This window comes from Ailuropoda melanoleuca, chromosome 2 (assembly GCF_002007445.2).
Source record: "Ailuropoda melanoleuca isolate Jingjing chromosome 2, ASM200744v2, whole genome shotgun sequence".
NCBI lineage: Eukaryota > Metazoa > Chordata > Mammalia > Carnivora > Ursidae > Ailuropoda > Ailuropoda melanoleuca.
Genome location: NC_048219.1, coordinates 146,550,872 through 146,574,529, shown reverse-complemented (window position 1 = coordinate 146,574,529; position 23,658 = coordinate 146,550,872). Strand labels below are relative to the sequence as shown.

Here is a 23,658-nt window from a genome sequence, read left to right as displayed (position 1 = left end):
CTGTAATGGAAATAAATTTATCTCAAAAAAATTTTTTGAGTACCAATTATGTGTGAGGAGGTGTGGCTGAAATAAAGACAAAAAAAACTTAGTTCCTTCATTCAAGAATCCACAGCCTAGACCTAGAAGTCATGTTACAGTAAATGCCGTAGGAAAAGTATGAAAAGTGTGTATTGGTTTGCTAGGGTTAACATCACAAAATACCATAGACTGGACAGCTGAAACAGGAGAAATTCATTTCCTCACAGTTCTGGAGGCTGGAAGTCCAAGATCACAAGATCACGGTGCTGACAGGATTGGTGTCGCCGGAGGCTTCTCTCCCTGGCTGGCAGCTGGCTGTCTTTTTGCTGTTTTCACATGGGCATCCCTCAGTGCACACGCTGGCCCTGGTGTCTCTCCCTTATCTTATACTAGTGGGTTCCAGTCACATTGGATTAGGGCCTCATCCTCAGGGCCTCATTTTAACTTAATCACCTCTTTAGAGATCTTATCTCCAAAGTGATAACATTCTGAGATAGTGGGGATTGAGGCTTCAACATACGAATTCTGGAGGGAGGCATAATTCAGCCCGTGACAACGTGAAATATAGCTTAGTCTAAATTGTGAAGTCTGTATTCCCGGTTTCAAATCCTTGCTCCTGCAGTCACTGTCTGGGTAACCTAAAGAGGCCCTCAGCCTCAGTTTCCTCATTTGCAAAATGCACTAGAGCCTAGAGAATCCAAGGAGAATTACATTAAGGCATATAAAGTGCTTAGTCATAGTCAAATAATAAGCACTCGCTCCGTGGTAGCGCCTACTGTCTACCAGCCTTTACACCAGACACTGGGGAGGTGAATTAATGCCTGGGATTTTTTTTTTTTCTCTGATAAGGATTTGACCTCAGAAATAGTTTTTTGTCCCTTCTCCTCCCCAGGTTTTGAAGAAGGACAGAAATACGCTGAGAAAATAGTGGCAAAACACAAAGAGGTTCTTGAATCTATCACTGAATTATGTGTCTCTCTCACAGAGCTTGAAGAAAAGCTGAAGGTAATTTCTTCAGAATATGTATTTTCAAGTGATATAAATAAAAATGTGTTGATAAGTGTCTTCTAGTGCAAAGATGTTCTAATAGAAACTCTCAAGGGACATAATGTGCACATTTGTTTCACAGCTTTCTAACATAATTATCTGGGTGTTTCTGTTAATTAATTCTGTTTCTTTTCCATCACTGCAGAGAAAAATATTGCTGGGAAGGAGGGCTAAACACAATTAAGGTGTCTCATTTACATTTTCATGGATCACATCCTAAAGGATAAATGTGTGCCATTAAAATCAAAGTAAAGTCTGTATTAAGTAGCCTTATGTTTTCATTCCCAAATAATAAATGGAAGGTTTTTTCCCTTCCAAATTGTGGCCCCAGAGAAAATAAAACTAAATCTTCAGGTATTATATTTATTGAACATTTAGCTTCGTGGAAGTATTAAACTAATCATTAGCATCCTTCATGAAATAAAAGTTGATGGAATAAAGAATAGAAAGAAAATATGTTGATGTCTAATGCCTAGGCAAATCCAGTTAAGGAGAGAAATGCCTATATTGTTTTGTCTGTATTTTGTGAAAACTAGCTTCATTAGTACTGTTCTAATGACTGGCTGAAAGAACTGGTTACTTAGGATGGAGAGAATAGGGAGGTAATTAAGAGCATAGGCTTTAGAATAAAACACAGCTGCAGAGGAATACCAATTCTCCAAATTATTGGATTTGGGATTTGGGGTAAATTACTTCATCTCTTTGCATCTCAGTTTCTTGGTCTGTACAATGGAGTGAATAGGGGAACCTAATCACACAGTAACCCAAAGATTCGAAATGTGAAGACACTCATAATTATTGTGATCGTTGTTGGTATCGAGATATAAGGATGCTCTTATAGTTCACAGAAGAATTATATTTCTAGCAACCATTTTTTCTGTATGAATTTCCATGTCATAAATTTGAACACAGTCCATTCAAAATAGTGAGTGGGTGACCAAATTATCTTTACTCCTTAAGAAACTAGATTTTCAACTTTTTTACCATTTTATATAACACTGCAATGAACATCTTCGCACATAAAGATTTTTTTTTCTCTTGTATTGTTCCCTACACATAAACTTTCCAGAGATTGAGGTAAATGAGCATGAAGTTGTTAATGTTTCTAATATACATATGTTAAATTACATTCCATAAACATTTTATATTTGAATGCCACCAGTAATGTATGAATGTGCCATATGCATATTATGTTTTCTAACAACAGTCATTTCTTCTCCAGCTCCACCCAAGCCTCTAAGGATCTGTTTCTTCCCCTGACTTCCAAGGCACTGTTTCCTCTGACTCTTTGCTCTTTATTACCTACACGGCCCTCCCGTTTCTGTTGTACACCTGCAAGTGAGATCCAATTAACAAAATTTACTTTTTTTTTAAGATTTTATTTATTTATTTGACAGATAGAGAGAGCAAAAGAGGGAACACAAGCAAAGGGAGGGGGAGAGGGAGAAGCAGGCTTCCCGCTGAGCAGGGAGCCCGATGCGGGTCTCAATCCCAGAATGCTGGGATCATGGCCGGAGCTGAAGGCAGACACTTAAAGACTGAGCCACCCAGGCGTCCCCAAAATTTACTGTCTTATCCCTGTCTGCTTTTCACCTTCATGGCCATTTTTCTAAAAGCTCTTGCCACTCCCTCTGCCCACTTCCTCATTCCCCATTCATTTCACACCCCTTAGTCAGGATTGCACCCTCTTTTTCTCATTTTCTTTTCCTTTTTTTTTTTTTTTAAGATTTTATTTATATATTTGACAGAGAGAGAGACAGCCAGAGAGAGAGGAACACAAGCAGGGGGAGTGCGAGAGGAAGAAGCAGGCTCCCAGTGGAGCAGGGAGCCCGATGCGGGGCTCAATCCCAGGACCCAGGATCACACCCCAAGCTGAAGGCAGAGGCCTAACGACTGAGCCATCTAGGCACCCCACCTTTTTCTCATTTTCAACCCATCACTTGGATTCTCTTTTGCTTTAGTCAGAAGCCTCCTAGTTATACACTCTAGCTAGGTTACCCTTCCTAAATACCCTTCCTAAATGCTATTATCGTTTTTATACTCAAAGTACTTCACTACAAACTCTTCGTTATTTACCAAATAAAGTTGAAACTCAAGGCCTTCCGATGTTCAGAGGCTGAGTGTCTTTCCAAATTAGTGTGTTTCTATATTCATTGTAGGTCCCTGTCTCACCACATTCCTGAGTTTTCTACTTCTAAGACTTCATGTACATGACCTTCTCTCTCTGTTTATCTCGATTTTACCATCTCTCAAAGTCAAACCCAAGTGTTGCCTCCTTTGCAACTCCTTTTCAGGCTGTGTCCCTGCCTCTCTGATCCCCCAGAACACTTGTGTTCTTTCCTACTATAATCATCACATGTAACTACCATCACTACCCCAACCCACCTACTTGATTACACCTGAGGAAACCCTATGGCTCTGTTCAGATTAGGGTCCCACACAACATTTAACACTGTGATTTGCCTAAAGCAAATTCTCCAGAAAGAGTTCTGGCATTTGTAGTAAAAACTCAAAGGATTGTTACAGAGAAGAATCATTCAGTAGCTCAAAAAGGTTAGATTTGGGTAGATATAAAAATGAGGAAGGGCCTCTCTGGCAGGGGTTATGGGCATCAACAAGGCTCTTACAAGTTAGAGCCCGAACAAAAGCTTGTCAAAGAATGCTTACTAATACTGTACAGATATTTGCATGAGAGCATAAATGTCTAGTTTTTATGTTTTTAAGGTTGATGCTATGGCTCTTTTGTAGGGGTTATTAAAAATAGGCCCAGGAACCCTATCAAGGCTGAAATAGTGAAAATAATCCTTTCTATTTGTGTAACAATTTGAGATTTACAAAGGCTTTTCATATGTATTACTTCAGTGATTTCCAAATAACCTCATGATGGTGGTAAGGCAAATGTTGTTTTCCTTATTTTATTTATTTTGAAGATTTTATTTATTTATTTATTCTGGGGGGGAAGAGAGAGAGAGAGAGCACATGAGAGGGGGGAGGGGCAGAGGGAGAGAAGCACCAGCAGATTCAGTGTTGCGTGTGGAGCCCAATGCAGGGCTTGATCTTCCAACCCTGAGATCATGACCTGAGCTGAAACCAAGAGTTGGATGCTTAACCAACTGAGCCACCTAGGTGCCCCGTTTTCCTTGTTTTAGAGGTACAGTTCAAAGAACGTAAAAATTGCTTTGCCTGGGGCCTCACCATCAGTAGTGGTGTAATCTAGAATTAAGTACAGTTCAAAATCTAGCATTCTTTCCACAACAGCAGCCATTTTGAAATTAGATAACAAGTGTGTACTTAAGCAGAGTAACTTATCCACTAACACCAACCAGCTTATGTTTTAGAGTAGACTAAAACCTAAATCTCTCCCTGTTAATTCTCTGAGTCCATATAGCAGTGCATGCACTTTGAGGAGTGTGCTGTTTCTTTAAGGCCTATCTAACAGCCGTGTTCCAGGTGGAATAGAGAATGTTCTGGTATGATATAATCCATCGTCCTAAACTTGGTGTACCTGAGGCTCCTTTCACCTTTACAAGGTCTTCTGAGCCCTCACAGGGGCTCCCCAGCAGCAAACCCCTGTCCTTCCATGACTAAAGCAGCTCCATGAACTACAGGAGCAAAATGTCATCACCCACAGGAAGAACCCTTTGTCCTCTCTTTTTTTTTTCTTTACCGTACTCAGTTATTTTCTTCCTCTCTTCATGAGTCTCCCAAACATTTGCTTATGTAAATTCTCTGGATTTCCTCTTTTCTCCACCAAAATCTTCAGACATCTCTTCCTCAGCACTGCTCCCCCAGACTTTCCTAATGACTTAGACTGCCATGCACAATGATTCCTTTCTCTAGAGAGCGCTCCTGCAAGTGTATCCTACTGCAATAATGACTCTGTTCTGGCAGGGCTTTTAAACACCCAGTTTTTACTGGCAATGAATTTTATGAAAGGAGTGAGGTAGATGGGGAACTGTGAGCTTGACAAGATAATTTTATAAATCACATCATGGGAGTAGTCAGTCTCTTATGGAATACATTTGCTGAAAGGTTCCAAGTAGCCTATGTTTTCTTCCAAGTGGTTATTGTGTAGCACTGTACCTCCAACTTTCCTGGCCCAGGCTCTCTCTAACCTTTGTTTTGTACAGCAGGGAGACATTTTAAAGACAAATGTGAATTTGGAAGACTTCCATGATGATTTTATCGACCTGCTAAAAGAACCAGCAAGAAATAAGCAGACACTATTCAATGGAGAAAGGGATAAGGTAAAGAAAACTATGTGATCTCAGTTATTCATTTTGTTTTGAGGTTAGAGTCCTTGTTCATTGAAAAAAAAAGTGAATTAAAACCTTCTTATCTATCTGAATCAAATCTTTCAATGTACATGCAATGTGAGTATCCTTATCCTGTACTTCCTTTCTATCTTTTACTTAGTCCTTCTTCTTCCACCTATGCTATTTTCCTCCGAGCACCTCCTATTTAACAGTGGGACCACAGCATTGTGCAGTGGTATTGGGACAGCCATTCAGTCACCATACTGTCACTCCAAACCCCATCTGTTTCTCCCACCTGTAGCTGCCTTTCCCATTTTCCTGTTATAGTCAATCCTAACTTCAACTTTGGCTTCTCTCTATCATACCACCAAGCTATAGTTCTGTTGTTTTATAGTACCCACTGGAAAACCTTAATATATGAAATTAACTTGTGTCTTATTCCACTGAAGCTATCTCTAAGATGATATTTCCAGGTACATACACCAAAATATAGAATCCAACTGAAATATAAATACTAAAGTAGAGAAATATTTTAATTACTTTATGTATTACAGATATGTATTACAGATAAATTAAGCATGTAGCAAAAACTGCAAATATTCACAAAATGTGAATGTTTCATGATTTCAAAAGCATTATTTAAATCACATCATTACAGATTTTCAGTATAAGTTGCTCACTCTCTATTCATAGATGCTGGACTATAATTAGCTCCTATCTTTTTGCCTTGCCAAGTTTGCTTCTAGTGCTTCTCTTTCTCCCAAGAAACTGAAGGAACAGAGTCAACATTATTTTCAACTGCCCCCAAATTAATTAAGTATACTTCTTGTGACATGAGAATTTAAAATAAATATCTCCCCACTTATAGTTATCTCATGGAGAAAGATTGTCTTTCCTTGAAGTCAGTACAATTCTTAGATCTTCTATATAACCTTCCATAATCTTTTCCACAGGTTAAATCTATGTCAAGGTCTCTTGCAATTATACAACCTCCAGAAAGCAAGTATCATTATGCAAACTGGCTTTTTTGTGGGATGGTCTTGAAGCATTTAAACCTTAATTCTACTTTGAGGCAAAGGACAGCTGCTAAACTTTGATCACTTTGTTGAATCCTAGTCTTACATCAAATGGTCTTTGGTTACTGTGATTGATATATCAGTGTTTCTCAATCTCAGTACTATTGACATTTTGGCCCAGATAATTATTTGTTGTGGAAGGCTGTCCTGTGCATTATTGTATATTTAGCAACATCACTGGTCTCTATCGACTAGATGCCAGTGGCACCCCCCGCACATACTCATCCAGTTGTTATAACCAAGTAATGTCCATGAACATTGCCAAATGTTCCCTGGGGAGCAAAATCACCCTTGATTGAGACTAACTAGTTGAAATAGTAAAGAATAACATTCAATGCATCACATTTTCTTAACTAGGGTTCTTTTCTTTTTAAGATTTTATTAATTTATTTTAGAGAGAGTGAGTGAGAGAGAGCACAAGCAGAGGGGAGTGGCAGAGGGAGAGGGAGAAGCAGTCTCCCTACTGAGCAGGGAGCCCAATGTGGGGCTCGATCCCAGAACCCCGGGATCATGACCTTAGCCAAAGGCAGACACTTAAGTGACTGAGCCACCCAGGTGCCCCTTCTTAACTAGGTTTCTAAGAGATACTAAATTCAACTTATTTTTAAAATTCTGCACATTATCTACACTGTCAACCACATCCATTTACTAAGAATTGAAATGAAAGTCATTGCTACCAAAGCAAACACACTCATTTATACCTGGTAAATATGTATTTTTTTGCTTTTATTTATTTTTCTTAGAAAAAAAATTAAAGGAACAGATTCCTTTAAATAAAAAAGCAAGGTTTATTTTCATTGAGAAATCAATTTTATTTTAATATAGATTAAAAGGTCATCTGTTATTTAGTATAAAAGTGAAGGTCCACAATGATAGCTGTCAAGAACTCTCACTGACACCATTTCACATATACATTCTGGTGCAGTTGGCACAGATAGCAACATGAAACGGTGGCAGTAATCTTTCCTTTAAAGAGCTCAATCACATTTGCCATTTAAATGTCTCTATCATTTATATAATGGGTCAGATATAATTATTTCCAAAAAAACCATATGGACAGATATCAAAAGTCACCAAGTTAAAAAAAAAAAAAAAAGCTTATCTGGGAATCATTGTGTCCAATTCTGTGTCCAACCCAAATGGTGTTGATCTTCCTTGGAAAGTTATTTGACTCAGAAAGAACAATTCCAGAAGTGTTTGGTCAGAAGAAGATGGCAGCAGAGTAGGAGAGAGCTAGGTTCCTCTTGTCCCACAAACACAACTAAATAACTATCAAATCATCCTAAATATCCCAAAAATTGACCTGAAGCCTGACAGAATAAACCTACAACTAAAGGGAGAGAAGAGGCCATATCAAAGAAGGTAAGAAGTACAAAGATGTGGTTTAGGGGAGAAACAGATCTTAGGTGTTGTGGAGGGCAGGGTGCTGTGGATGCAAAGAATGTTAAGAGAAAAGCACACAGGAGAATGCACAAGAGAACGTTTCCCCAAAGACATCGGCTTGGAAAACAAGAGGGGCTGAATTTTGTGAGTTCTTGCAACTAGCAGGGCTCAAAACCTGGAGTTTAAATGATCAGCAGGCTTGGCTGGAATACAGCCCAGAGGTCACTGCCCTGCTCCTAGAGAGAAGGCAGGCAAACAACATGGGGACAGACAGCATGGAAACAGCAATCTGAAAAACACCTGGGGCACACAGTGGGGAGATTATTCACTCTTCTTGGAGTGGAGTGAATCCCTGAGAGGCAGTGTTTATGGAAATGCCTCTCCAGGAACAAAGGAACTGGATGACACCTTTTCCTCCCCCACTCCTCAGCATAGAGAGCCATCTATGGGAAGCAGTGCAGTGCCAACACTAGCTGCCTAACTTGCTTATACCAAGTCCCACACCCCTGTGCTTTCACAGGACTGCCCCTCTCAATCAAGCTTGACTCAGTCCTAGCACAGCAGCCCCTCTCTTGAACACTAGTGCAAACTCCTGCCCACACCGTGTCTCCCAACAAGACAGTTCTGCAGGGCCTCAGTTCTGGTGCAGGTGGTGTCTGGTTTCATTTCACAAGCAGACCAGAGCACATGTAGTTAAAACTCACCACATGCAGGCAGGGGACCAAACACTGCCCACAACAAGCAAGAGAGCCTCTCTAGATGACAAGCCTGAAGGATAGAGCAGCCAAAACACAATATCAGAGCACATGTAGCACACACCAGAGACACTCTCTGAAGTGCCAGGCACTGGGCACTACATGACTTCTTCATTAGGCTGTTACTTTCAGGAGCAGGAGACATAATGTCTTTTCTAACACAGAAGGTGGCAGAGACTTAGACAAAATGTGAAGATGGAAGAATTTATCCCAAAATGAAAGAGTAAGATAAGGCCATGGCCAGAGATCTAGTGAAACAGATATAAGTAACATGCCTGATGGGAAATTTAAAGCAACAATCATAAGCATACTTACTGCAGTTGAGAAAAGAATAGAAAGCATCAGTGAGGGGCGCCTGGGTGGCACAGCGGTTAAGCGTCTGCCTTCGGCTCAGGGCGTGATCCCGGCGTTATGGGATCGAGCCCCCACGTCAGGCTCCTCTGCTATGAGCCTGCCTCTTCCTCTCCCACTCCCCCTGCTTGTGTTCCCTCTCTCGCTGGCTGTCTCTATCTCTGTCAAATAAATAAAATCTTTAAAAAAAAAAAGAAAGCATCAGTGAAACCCTTCACAGAGAAAAGACTTAAAAAAGAATCAATTAGAGTTGAAGAGTGCAATAAATGAGATTGGAAATAGGCTTGATTTAATGAACATCAGGCTGGAAGAAGCAGAGGAATGAATTAGTGACCTAGAAGACAAAATACTGCAAAATAATGAAGCTGAATAAAAGAGAGAAAGAGAATTATGCAACACAAGAATAGACTTAGGGAACTCAGTGACTCCATCGAACATAATAACATTCATATTCATCTTATAGGAGTCCCAGAAGAAGAATGAGAAAAGGGGGAAGAAAATTTATTGGCAGAAATAATAGCAGGGCACCTGGGTGGTTCAGTCGGTTAAGCATCTGCCTTCAGCTCAGGTAATGATCCCAGGTTTCTAGGATTGAGCCCCATGTTGGGCTCCCTGCTCAGCAGGGATACTGCTTCTCCCTCTTGCTCTGTGCCTCCTCCCAACTTGTGTTCTCTCACTCTCAAATAAATAAAGAAATAATCTTGAAAGAAAGAAAGAAGAAAGAAGAAGAAAGAAAGAAAGAAAGAAAGAAAGAAAGAAAGAAAGAAAGAAAGAAAGAAACAGCTGAAAACATCCCTAATTTGGGGGAAAGAGACAGATCTCCAGATCAAGGAGGCACAGAGAACTCCCATCAAAATCAATGAAAGCAGGCCAACACTAAAACATATTACCATTAAATTTGCAAAATACAGCAATAAAGAAACAATCTTAAAAGCAGCAAGACAAAAGAAGTCCTTAACTTACAAGGGTAAGCCCGTAAGGCTAGCTGGAGATTTCTCAACAGAAAAATGACCAGCCAGTAGGGAGTGGCATGATATATTCAACATGCTGAATGGGAAAAATATGCAACCAAGAATATTCTGTCCAGCAAAGCTATCATTCAGAATAGAAGGAGAGCTAAGGAGTTTCCCAGATAAACAAACAAAAAAACTAAAGGAGTTCATGACCACTAAACCAGCCCTGCAAGAAATATTAAAGGGGACTCTTTGATGCAAAGGAGAGACCAAAAATGACAAAGACAAGAAAGGATCAGAGAAAATCTCCAGAAACAGTGACAAAACAAGTAATAAAATGGCAATAAATACATATCAATAATTACTTTGAATAAATGGGCTAAACCTTCCAATCAAAACAGTTAGGATGTCAGAATAGATTTAAAAAAAAAGGCCCATTATATGCTGCCTTCAAGAGACTCATTTTAGACCTAAAGATACCTGCAGATTGAAAATGAGGGGATGGAGAAACATTTATCATGCAAATGGATGTCAAAAGAAAGCCAGAGTAGCAATATTTATCAGACAAGCTAGACTTTAAAACAAAGACTGTAGCAGGAGAAAAAGAAGGGTACTATATAATCATAAAGTGGACAATCCAACAAGAAGATATAACAATTGTATTTATGCATCCAACATGGGAGCACCCAAATATATAAAACAATTAATAATGAATATAAAGGAATTGATAATAATACAAGAATAGTAGGGCTCTTGAACATCCCACTTATATCAGTGGAAAGATCATCTAAACAGAAAATAACAAGGAAACAATGCTTTTGAATGACACAGTGGACCTGATGGACTTAGCAGATATATTCAGAACATTCCATCCTAAAACAGCAGAATACACATTTTTTTCAAGTGCACGTGGAGCATTCCCTAGAACAGATCACATACTGGGTCATAAAACAGGCCTCAAGAAATACAAAAAGATTGAAAACATACCACCTTTTCTGCCCACAATGCTCTGAAGCTGGAAGTCAAACACAAGAAAAAATTTGGAAAGACCGCAAATACATGGAGGTTAAACAACATCCTACTAAACAATGAATGGGTCAACCAGGAGAAGACATTTTTAAAAATACATGGAAACAAATGAAAAGGAAAAAACAACAGTCCAAAACCTTTAGGATGCAGCAATAATGGTCCTAAGAGGTAGTACATAGCAATACAAGCCTACTTCAAAAGGCAGGAAAAATCTCAAATAAACAACCTAACCTTATACTTAAAGAAGCTGGAAAAAACAAACAAACAAACAAACAAACAACAAACAAGGCCTAAATCCAGTAGGAGGAAGGAAATAATAAAGATTAGAGCAGAAATAAATGATCTAGAAACTAAAAACAAAACAAAACAAAACAATAGAACAGATCAATGAAACCAGGAGCTGGTTCTTTGAAAAAATTAACAAAAATTAATAAAATAATTTGATAAGGATAGCCAGACTTATCAAAAAGAAAAGAGAAAGGACTCAAATAAATAAAATCACAAACGAGACAGGAAAAATAACAACCGACACCACAGAAATACAATTATAAGAGAATATTATGAAAAACTATATGATAACAAATTGGACAACCTGGAAGAGATGGACAAATTCCTAGAAACATATAAACTACCAAAACTGAAACAGGAAGAAATAGAAAACTTTAACAGACTGATAATCAACAAAGAAATGGAATCAGTAATCTAAAAACTTCCAATAAACAAAAGTCCAGGGCCAGATGGCTTCACAGGCAAATTCTACCAAACATTTGAAGAAGAGTTAGTACCTATTCTTCTCAAACTGTTACCAAAAAAATAGAAAAGGAAGGAAAACTTCTAAGTTTATTCTATGAGGCCAGCATGACCCTGATACCAAAACCAGAAAAAGACTCCACTAAAAAAAAGAACTACAGGCCAATATCCCTGATGAACATGGATGCAAAAAAATCTCAATAAAATACAAGAAACCCAATCCAACAATACATCAAAAAAACCATTTACCGTGATCAAGTGGGATTTATTCCTGGGTTGCAAGGATGGTTCAATATTCACAAATCAATCAATGTGTTACACCACATTAATAAAAGAAGGATAAGAACTAAATGATCATTTCAATAGATGCAGAAAAAGCATTTGCCAAAGTACAACATCCATTCATGATAAAACCCTCAAAAAAAGTAGGTTCAGAGGGAATAATACCTCACTATAATAAAGGCCATATGTGAAAACCCCAAACCTAATGTTGTCCTGAATGGGGAAAAACTGAGAGCTTTCCCTCTATGGTCAGGAACAAGACAGGGATGTCTACTCTCATCACTGTTATTTAACATTATACTGGAAGTTGTAGCCTCAGCAGTCAGACAACAAAAAGAAATAAAAGGCATCCAAATTGGCAAGGAAGAAGTCAAACTTTCACTATTTGCAGATGACATGACACATTGTATAGCAAACCCAAAGGACTGTACCAAAACACTGCTAGAACTCATAGATGAATTCAGTAAAGTTGCAGAATACAAAATCAAACACAGAAATTTACTGCATTTCTATACACCAATAATGAAGCAGCAGAAAAAGAAATTAAGGAATCAATCCCATTTACAATTGTACCAAATACAATAATAAACATAGGAATAAACCTAACCAAAGGGGTGAAAGACCTATACTCTGGAAACTATAAAACACTGATGAAAGAAACTGAAGATGACACAAAGAAATAGAAGACATTTTGTGCTCATGAGTTGGAAGAATAAATATTATTAAAATGTCTCTACTGCCTGGGGTACCTGGGTGGCTCAGTCAGTTAAGCATCCAACTCTTGATTTCCCTCAGGTCTTGATCTCAGGGTTGTGAGTTCAAGCCCTGCATTGGGCTCCATGTTGGGTGTGGAGCCTATGTAACAAAAAAAAAAAAAGTCTATATTACCCAAAGTAATCTACAGATTTAATGCAATCCCCATCAAAATGCCAATAGCATTTTCCACAGAACTGGAACAAACAATCCTAAAATTTGTATGGAACCACAAAAGACCCAAATAGCCAAAGCAACCTTGAAAAAGAAAAGCAAAGTTGGGGGCATCACAATTCTAAACTTCAAGTTACAGTACAAAGCTGTAGTATCAAAACAATATGATACTGGCACAAAAATAGATAGATCAACAGAACAGAATAGAAAACCCAGAAATGAACCCATAGTTATATGGTCAATTAATCTTTAACAAAGCAGGAAAGAATATCCAATGGAAAAAGATAGTCTCTTCAACAAACAGTGTTGGGAAAACTGGAAAGCAACATGCAAAAGAATGAAACTGGACCACTTTCTTACACCATCCACAAAAATAAATTCATAACAGATGAAAGACCTAAATGTGAGATAGGAAACCATTAAAATTCTAGGGAAGAACACAGGCAGTAACTTTTTGACGTCAGCCATAGCATCTTCTTTCTAGATATGTCTCCTGAAGCAAGGGAAAAAAAGCAAAAATAAACAACTGGGACTTCATCAAAATAAAAAGCTTCTGCACAGCAAAGGAAACAATCAGCAAAGCTAAAAGGTACCCTACGGAATGGGAGAAGATAATCACAAATGACATATCTGATAAAGGGTTAGTATCCAAAATATATAAAGAACTTACCAAACTCAATACCCCAAAAACAAATAATCCAGTTAAGAAATGGGCAGAAGACATGAATAGACATTTTTCCAAAGAAGACATACAGATGGTCAACAGACACATGAAAAGATGTGCAGCATCACTGATCATCAGGGAAATATAAAGCAAAACTAGTATGAGATATCACCTCACACGGGTCAGAATGGCCAAAATTAACAACACAGGAAACAACAGGTGTTGGCAAGGATGCAGAGAAAGGGAACCCCCCACCTTGCACTATTGGTGGAAATGAAAACCAGTGGAGCTGCTCTGGAAAACAGTATGGACATTCCTCAAAAAGTTAAAAATAGAACTACCCTACAATCCAGTAATTGCACTATCAGGTATTTACCTAAAGAATACAAAAATACTAATTCAAAGGGATACATGCACCCCCATATTTATAGCAGCATTGTCTACAATAGCCAAATTATGGAAATAGCTCAAGTGTCCATCGACTGATGAGTGGATAAAGAAGTTGTGGTTTGTATATATATAATATGTATACATATATACACATACATATACATGTATACTCATATATGTACATGTATATATACATGCATATACATGTATATACATATATACCTAATATATGTATACCTATGCAAATATATATTATATAATGGAATATTATTCAACCATAGAAAGGAATGAAATCTTGCCATTTGCAAGGATATGGATGGAGCTAGAGTATTATGCTAGATGAACTAAATCAGTCAGAGAAAGACAAATACCATATGATTTCACTCATATGTGGAATTTAAGGACATAAGGGGGAAAGGGGGGGGCAAACCAAGAAACAGACTCTTAACTATGGAGAACAAACTGATGATTGGGGGGGGAAGGGATGGGTGAACTAGGTGATGGTATTAACCAGTACACTTGTTGTGACGAGCTCCAGGAGGTGCTGAATTACTATATTTTATACCTGAAACTAATATTACACTGTATGTTAACTAACTGGAATTTAAATAAAAACTTTAAAAAAAAGAACAATTCCACCAGACTATTAAAGAATATATTCATCACAGGATTTTTTCTTGGAGTTAATAAAGTGCTTTTCATTTTTCAAACCCCCAAATGCAGCAGGTGGAATTAGGCAATTTAGTAAATGCAGTGACCGTTGCACTGCTGACAGATTAGTGATGGTATTTTACTTCCAAGGTGAGCACTGTAGCTAAATCCATAGTAATATCTGAAAACTCCTCAGGTTAAATGGACGCCCAGAATATAAAGAGACTCCCACAAAATCACAGAACTATTCAGTAGAGGATGCAGGCTTGCAATGCCCACATTTAGAGTTACAGCATTCAAGTGCTAGAAGGGATTTAACAATCATATGATCAAATCTCATTGTACAGTTGAGGAAACTGAGACTAAAAGAGAGCAAATATTTTGCCCTCCACAAATCCCAGAAAGAAATGTCAGAACTGGGCCGGCAGCCCCATTCTCCTGAATTTCAGACATGTTAACTTTTTCCCCAAGACCAAAGGAGAGCAAGGAACTGCTGCAAATAAACGAGCTGTAAGTTAGGGGCTTTCCTGGGCCACAAAGGAAATGATAGCTGGGAAATGATTTACCAGTTTAAAATTCAGGTGTACTAGTTAATTCTCATAGGTTGAAAATACTGCCAACAAAAGCAGGGAATTTGGAAGCCTTTTCTGAACTGAGCTCATTTAAACTACATACTTACATAGAATCAATCATTTTTGCAAGGAGGTATAGCAATCCTCTCGTGTGTGACTCAGAGCCAGGGACACACAGTCAATGAAGGCATCATTCCTCCACCGCACAGTGATATTTTGTTGCTGCATGCCAAGAAGAGCAAATAATATAAAACAAATTTATGTTTTCAAAGTTCTCTTCAATATACATTATCTGAGAGTCCAGTTTGGAGGTAACATATCATAGAGAAGACAATTTAAAAATTTAAGAATCAGTTACTTAACTCCCCCCACAGACTTAGAACCAGACTAATATGGGGGGGTCAATTGCTCAGATGGAGTAGAACATAAGACCCACAGGTTAATCAATACTCTCTCACCGCACAGAGAAAGTTGTCTGGATCCACCTGCCTGGATAAATTACATTGCTGTAAAAAAGAAAAAAATAATGGCACATAGTAATAATGCTTAATTACAGTTGGCAGCATCAAAAATATTTATTGTAGGTACTTTTTATCATTTGCTTTATAATTTATTGTTTTTTTTAAGTTGAAGTACTGTTGTTCAGGTGTACGACATAGTGATTCAACAAGTCTATATGTTATCCTGTGCTCACCACAAGTGTAGCTACCATCTCTTACCATACAATGCATTACTAATATAACACTGAATGCTAATTATATTTGAACTTTAAAAATTAATTAATTAAAAAGGAATTTTTGTAAAATTCTATAATGACTTAAAAACTGAAGGCTTATTTGCTTTTGAGAATAAAGGCAGAAGTGCCAGGAGCCAACATGGATTGACTCAGGAAAAATTGTATTAAATTCATCTTATTTTGCTTTGTGAGATGATTTTTTAATGGATAATTCTAGGTTAGTGCTATAGGCAAAATTTATTGTGATTTCAAAAAGTCATTTGATAAACACATTCATGATCTCCTCTTACAGTAGGTGGAAAGATGTGAACTAAATGAGTTTGGTCAGGTTATAAATGCTCCAAGAATGTTAGGTAGTACAACAGTGTCAACCGGGAAGACTGTGTGCCTTGCCTTAGGGAGACATCTGACTTTGTCCTAAACTCTGCAGTGTTCAACAATTTTGTCAATGGCATTAATAGAGAAGGTAGAAAATTTTAGCAGGTTAAAAGTTCAGTATGAATCAATAATCACATCTGGTTCTTATAGAAACAAAAAAAGAACTAATAGCGTCACTTTAACAAAAATATATCGTATAGATCAAGGAGATGTTGGTCCACTGATTAGTTCCCATCTGAAAGTAAATAAATCCTGGAAATAAACATATTTAGGGGGAGCATTAATAAATTGAAATGTTTCTAGAAAAAGATTTGATAACACTCCCTCTCTCTTATTGTCAGTAAAAATTATCTGGTAGTGTTATTTTCTGTGGACAGTATTTTTCTCCTTTAGGAATTGTAGGGGGTAAAAAAAAAAATAATATTCCTTGGTTCCCTTCTGAGTTTGGCACCATCTGAACAAAAGGCACAGGAGTCAGGAATCAATCACTAGTAAAAGCTGGCTTAGAGAACATCCCTTGGACTTTTCTAGGGGGCTTCCTAAAACTTCATCCCTGATTTGGATAAACTGTCTACCCCGACACTTGGGTGCACAGCTAGACAACCACAGGCTTTCTGTACAGGGCTTTTCAGACTTTAAAGCCAGTGCGAATACACACATTTGCTGGAAGGCAGATCCACAAGAGAGGCCTCAAAAAGTCAGAGTTGAGCATGTTCAGTCTGAACCGACAGTTGGTTGAGTCATTTCCTCCCCTAAAGGGAGGGAGGAGTGAGGAGACTAGACTGGATTTTTATTCAAGCTTCTCTCCTAAGCTTGTTGCAAATTTTCAGACAATTCTTAAATATTATTCTTCTCTGGAGAGACATAGGTTATCCAAAGAAGTCATTAAGAAGTTGCCTGGCCATGGATGACCCTCAAATCAACAAATCACCCTGCTGTGAAGGAGCTTATAGCCCAGTAGGAGTGGGACTTCCCAAAAGGTGACCAGGATGATAAAAGTCCTAGAGTCAAGGCAGATGAAGACCTGGAGGTTTTAGTAAATGAAAGAGACTGAGAGGTTGTGGCACCAATTCTCCAAATTCTTAAAAGGCTGTTAAAAGAGGAGAGCAGTTAGACATCTATGTCGTTGTAGGAGGGCCAATTCAGATCCATTCTTGGATACTGAGTGAAGGCATATCTTTGCTAAATATAGGAAGACATTCTTAACACAAGTAAAGTACAAAATTCTTTTCAAAGAAAACACCTTTTCAGAAAAAGCGTTCAAACAGAGGCTACCAGAGTGTCACAGAGATTTCCTAGACTGAACAGGAAGTTGGATCAAAGTCCCCATGAAAAAGAAAATAAAGGCAGAGCTAAGCCGAAGTAGGAAAACCAAAAGAAGGAGGGGCATTTCCTACTGGCTATGTGCTTATGTAGTAATTTTTTTTTTTAAATAACAAGGACTTTTTAAAACTTCTGGCTTGCTTTTAGAACCAGAATGTAAACTTGTGCTAAATGGCTAAAGGAAACCACTTTCTCTAAAGCTATGCTTATGCTTACTCTGAGTATAATTCATATCTCTTGAGGAGTAGAAGAAACATTGTTGTGTTTTTGCTTCTGATCTCCAACCTGAAAACACATTTTTTCTCAAAAATTATTTATAAAGTATATGTCAGGGGCAGGGCAATGATCTAAAATTAAGAACTCAAAGTCAAGGCAAGACCTCACTTGCTTATGTGCAACCAGCAGCAATGGGACAAAACCTGGTAATTGCTAAGTAAGTAAAAATGCACCCAAATACTGAGGAAAGGCAAAAAAAAAAAAAAAAAAAAGAAAAGGAAAAGGAAAAGTAGATGTAAAACAACAGGTTGAGATAGATGAGACCCCTTTCAGCTTCAATGCTCTTTTGAGTCTATGCCAGAAAGGATATTTGAGCATCTTCTGAAACCAGAGATGGACGTGGATCAGTGGGCAGAAATACTAGATCAGCATAAGCGGGAGGTGAAGTAATGCTGTTCACGGTCTCCTAGCATGACCTGCACTTCACATGGCATGGAATGATAAGTGGCAGGTGTTCCTCTTTTATATCTTGTGTTCTCTTGTGAAAGACCATAACGTGTGATTGTCCCATTAATATCTACCTCCCCCACTAGGCTATTATCTCCCCGAGGGCAGAGACTGGGTTTACTTTTACTCATTTCATCTCACCAATGCCTAGCATGGTACCTAGTATGAAACAGGCGCTCAACAGATACTTTTCAGTAGAAGAATAAAAATAAGGGGCTTTAAGAAAATAAAACCAGTCATTAAAAATGGCTTTCTCCATATGAGCTACATAGAGTTGTCAAATTCATAAGGACAGAAAGTAGGAGGGGCTGGCAAGAGGGGGGAATGGGAAATTTATTGTTTAATGGGCACAAAGTTTCAGTCTGGAAAGTTGGAAAAGTTCTGGAGAAGGATGACAGATGGTTGCACCAATGTGAGTGTACTTAATGCCTTTGAACAATACGCTCAAAAATGCTTAGAATGGTTAATTTCATGTTGTATGTATTTTACCACAATAATAATAATAAAGAATAGCTTTCCTAAGAAAGAAAGAGGGGTTATTCTTAGGAGGGTCCGAGGGATTGCTTAACAAGGGAGGCTCTGAGATTTAGGAACTATGTGTCCCCACTGAGTGTAGACAAATAAAACAGAGCAGAATTTGCTGGTGGGAGGACATTCCTCAGATCATGATTTGGAAGACACTGATCCATTTCAACCACTTCATTATAGATGAAAACTAGGGCTTTCTCACCTTTGTTTCACAAGGTCTATCACATTTCATTCAGAGACTGGAGGTCAGTTTACCAGTTCCTTAGTCAGGGCATGGGACCAGGCCCAGATTAAACAGACCGATGATTTCAAATTCTGTACCGCTTGTGTAAAGCCCCAAGCTTTAACTCGCTGTAGGTTTTCTCAGATTGTCCATCTGATGGTTTGAGACCTGGAAAAAACTCAGTGACTAAGCCGAAGCTTTGGCTTTTCTGTTTTGAAGGCTCAGGGAGCAGGCGTTTTGGCCATCAGTGGAACAGGAGAGGGTCAGCACCTGCAGCACCTGAAGCAGCTGCCCTCTGACAGAGCGGGTGCTGTCCAAGGCCGGCTCCTGCCCGCAGACACCCTTCCAGGAGAAGAATGTGAATGTGTCTCACCCAATGACATCTCCTTGCCGCCACTCCCAGGAAGCCCCGACTCCCCCCTTGCCCCGACTGACATGGAAGTGGAGGAGCGCGCCAGCCCTTCCCTCAGCCTGCACACGAGCAGCCACAGGATGCAGACTGGGCCCAGCAGTCCCGGGGAGGCCCAGGAATCGGGCATTCCACCACCTGCTGCTTTTGCTGATGCTTGCAATAAGAGAGAAACGTTCTCAAGTCATTTTGAGAGGCCTTACTCCCAGTTCAAAGCTGAGCTCCCATTAACCTCCCAAGGATTTCTGGAAAAAAGTACTGCCTTCTGCAGAATCAGTGCTAAACATCCAGAGAGCATGCCGAGTGAAGTGCATGAGAGAGCTTCACAGCAGCACCCTCAGGCTCAGGGAAGTTTGCTAGAAACACGGGAGAAAGTGCATGTTGATAATAATGTCCCTAAAACCCGAGACAGGCTGCATGCTTCCCAGGATGCATGCTCAGGCCTTGGGTTTCCATCAGGCCCCAGGCGGGCCTATCAGAGGCAAATGGTCCCCCAGGAGGAGATGAAATGTACATCAGCAAAGAACACTGCGGTCGGCCTTGCTGGCCAGGCACCTAATTTCTCCAGGCTCCTGTCTAATGTAACTGTCATGGAAGGTTCTCCAGTGACTTTGGAAGTTGAAGTAACAGGATTTCCAGAGCCTGCACTGACATGGTGGGTAGCTTATAATGACAAGTCATAAACACATTGAATGAGTGAGCAAAGCATTCTGTGTGCACTAACTTAAAGGGCTAGGGATAGCTGATTAATACTCTGCAACACTGCAACTCTGCATGATTCAACCTCTCACCATCCCCCAACTCTCCCCGTAGGCACAGCACGGCTAATACCTGGAACAAGCAAAAGAAACCACAGGAAATAGTAACTTAACCAACTCCAAAAGCACTGCAACTTAGCTGTGCTCTTTTGTGGGGGGTTTTTTTTTTTTTTTGGTATGTTTTTTTGTATTAGTTTAACATTCCACATTTCTGAAGATTGTGGGTTGAAATTCTTTCCTATTGCTTTTTTCTAGATAAGCATGACATTTTCTTAGCTTAACATCCCATATTCGATAAAAAAACATAAGATTTGGGTTTTCCCCCTTTTCTTTCATTTACCTATTTCATCTTTTCCCTCTTCCCGACAGAGTCACACATCACTTTTGTAATATTTGTGTGTTTCACTTAAGATTTCTTTCTATAAATTTCTTCAGTGTGAGAGATGGAATAAAAATATTTCTTTCACAGTTACTCCCAGTGACAGGTAATAAATCCATTTTTGAAAGGTGGTGTAATAACTGAGCCGTGAACAATAGGATTTCCCTCTGGAGACATCATTATTTTTTAGCGTATTTGTTTTAATAGAAAGTAAACTGCAGAACACAGGTTTTGAAACACTGTTGTTTTAAAAGTAGTTCTCACTTTCTCCCTACGTGGGTTACTTCTAAACATTTAGAAATTTTTCATCTGTAAGTAGATTTATCGGAGGACAAAGTTACAAATATGTGAGACTGAATTCATATCCATAAACTAAGATAAGTAAAATAGCATTTATTTATCATAGTATTTCAGTAGACATTACATTAACAGTTTCAACTATTGCGTGTGCCCACTGACGATGCTTGAAATGTGAGTTGGTTATGTAAAAGAAAACTCTGGTCTCTCAGATGATGGAAAGAGGCTGCACTGTAGCACAAGTGTTTTTGTGCTTTTGTTTTATTTTATTGTTTTTACAATTGCATGGTTTTTTTTTTATAGATCAGGAATTTCATATTTATGAATTTAAAAAATATTTAATTCATTATTAAATATCAGTTCATCCCAAAGAAAAATGTTGTCTGCAGTGTTTCTTGGTTTTAGCCACACAACAAATAACTTGGTTAGTATTTATTGTTGAAGAATTATCACAATATTGTGAAAAAATATCTTGCTTTTGGATTTACAACAATTATGCTCAATTAGCAACTGGCAACCTCTTGGAAATAAACATTTCTAGGACACTCATAAAAATGCAAAATTATCACATAGGCAATGGGAACAGAAAATGATTCAATTTTTTCACTACTTCTTAGGTGAAGGAACATGGGTATAAGTAGACAAGAATCTAGAATATACAAAATAAATTGTTTACTTTCTAAAAAGAGGCAGCTAAATATTCGTGTTCATGGGAAACTTTTAGAAACATGTCATTAACAGTAATAATCCAATTACATAAATGTCTTTTATAATTCTAATGAAATTAATTCATAAAAATGAAATGAACTCATTTTGCCAGGAAATGTTGTATAAGTACCTTGTTCTAAAACAGCATATTTTTATTCTCACATCTTCTGGGGTGAATATGATGAGATGGATGTGTCTCACTCATACAAATCCCCAGAAGTCACAGGCTGCAATCCCATAGCAGCTGAAAGAATGACACGAGCTGAATAGAGGGGTGCCATTTCACACTCTAGGTAATTGTTGCCATAAGCAAATGGTGGCCCTCTGTGACCAGACGGTCTGGAATTTTTTGTTGTTGTTTGTTTGTCTTAGAGAGGGAGAGAGAGAGGTGTGGGGCGGGGAGGGACAGAGGGAGACGGAGAAAAAGAATCTTGAGCGGCCTCCAGGCCCAGGGCGGAGCCTCACACAGGGCTCGATCTCACCACCCTGAGAGCATGACCTGAGCTGGAATCAAGAGTCAGCTGCTCAATCAACTGACCCAGCCAAGCACTCTGTTTTTTTGTTTTTTTGTTTTTTTAAGAATAGTTGGGTATCTGAATTTTCATGTACAATAATCCAACTGTTCAATTTTGTCGAAAAATTCAATTTTTTGAAAAATATGGTCTGACCCGATCAAGCACTTCTCAGGCCACAAGTCTCCAACCTCTGCTTGAAGGATGAGTGGCACCATTGGGATCTATGGTAGCTGCAAAGTTCCTGCTAATACTAGAGAGACAGTAGTGCAATGGCAAAGGGCTTGTTTGCAATGGCTTTTAGAGCTTGGAAATGATGTGAATATACAGTGATTCTGACTTTAAAAACTGACTCTCTGCTTCAGGTACAAGAAGGGCCAGAAATTGTCTGCAGATGGGCACTTACAGGTTTTACACAAGGAGACAAGACATTCGGTGTTCATTCCGAAGGTATGTGAGGCAGACGCAGGCCTCTATGTGGCTCGGGCCCAAAACTCTAGTGGCATTCTCTCTTCCAATGTCATCCTCCATGTGACAGGTAACCACAGGCCGCCAATCACAAGAATAAACTGGGTAACACTGTGTGTCATCTATATTAGTGTGTCCCTAATGTACTGGGTCCTCGCACAGTAACTGTGGGGTTGGCACTCTTGGTCGTCATTCTCACGAGTGTAAAGAACAACACTGCGGTTATTTTCCTGCATCTCCCCCATCTTCCTGCATCTCTCCTCAAGTGTACCCCCATTCTAGCCATGTTGTTTGTTTGGCTAATACCAAACTCAGCAAAATAATCACACTTTCTTTAGTGTTTTAGTGTATTTGAGGAGCTTGGTAAATTCTTAGCAGTGGAAAAGCATACATTTTTGTATTCTAGAAAAAGATGTGCTCAATATAAAGCCCAGTAAAATTACACTATGTTTATTCCCTCCTCATTTAAGAGCATGTATATCAAGGCTCACATCAGCAGAGAGATGTGAGTTAAATTTCAAATCCAATTGTTTAATAATTTATTTTCAATTGTACTCATAAATGTCTCCGTAGAATAACAGTAGAAACATTGCAGTGAAGCTGTAATTTACCTTATCGCATAAGCTGTCCTTTCATTGTGCTTCATGTCTTGATCTCATTTATTGAAATACATTCTATGTAGTTTCAACCTCGCTTACCTTCCTAAGTCCGAGGAGGCCACTGTAAAAAAAATCATTCCTCATGTTGATCTCACGGGCTTGACAATGGCAAATAGAGGTGCTGTCAACTTCAGATGGAGTTTCAAACTTCCATCAGCTGTACCTGTCATAGAGCGAAATGGAGCACAGGCTGCAGATGGACCAACATAACTCCGGTCGGCCACGGTCACTTGGGCAGCCACACGTACACAACGGCAACCTGTTCCTCCGGCATCTTCTCTTGATTCTGCGGCTGACCATTTTTTGCGGCCTGTGGGAAAGACATCTCAATGCCTCAGTTTCCCATTTGGAAAATGGGTTCATCATCTACCTCTCGGGCAATTGAGAGTTTTCATTTCATGTCTTATAAAGATTGGGAAAATGGAAAGCATTCTATGAAGGCTGAAGGTA

General features: G+C 38.8%; 1 protein-coding gene across 3 annotated transcripts in view; it reads left to right on the top strand.

The window, feature by feature from the left end:
• Positions 1-22,742, top strand: part of CCDC141 (coiled-coil domain containing 141) — a 191,148-nt gene extending 168,406 nt beyond the window's left edge. Inside the window, exons 21-24 of one of the 3 annotated variants that reach the window (XM_019799234.2) lie at positions 914-1,026; positions 5,202-5,315; positions 19,238-20,082; positions 22,447-22,742. In XM_019799234.2, coding sequence (XP_019654793.2) covers positions 914-1,026; positions 5,202-5,315; positions 19,238-20,082; positions 22,447-22,714 — 1,340 coding nt within the window. In that variant the 3' untranslated portion in view covers positions 22,715-22,742. Of the gene's footprint in view, positions 1-913; positions 1,027-5,198; positions 5,316-19,237; positions 20,083-22,446 lie in introns of all 3 variants that reach the window. The other 2 variants (XM_011224427.3, XM_019799235.2) reach the window with 2 other exon arrangements.
• The last annotated feature ends 916 nt before the right edge of the window (positions 22,743-23,658 follow it).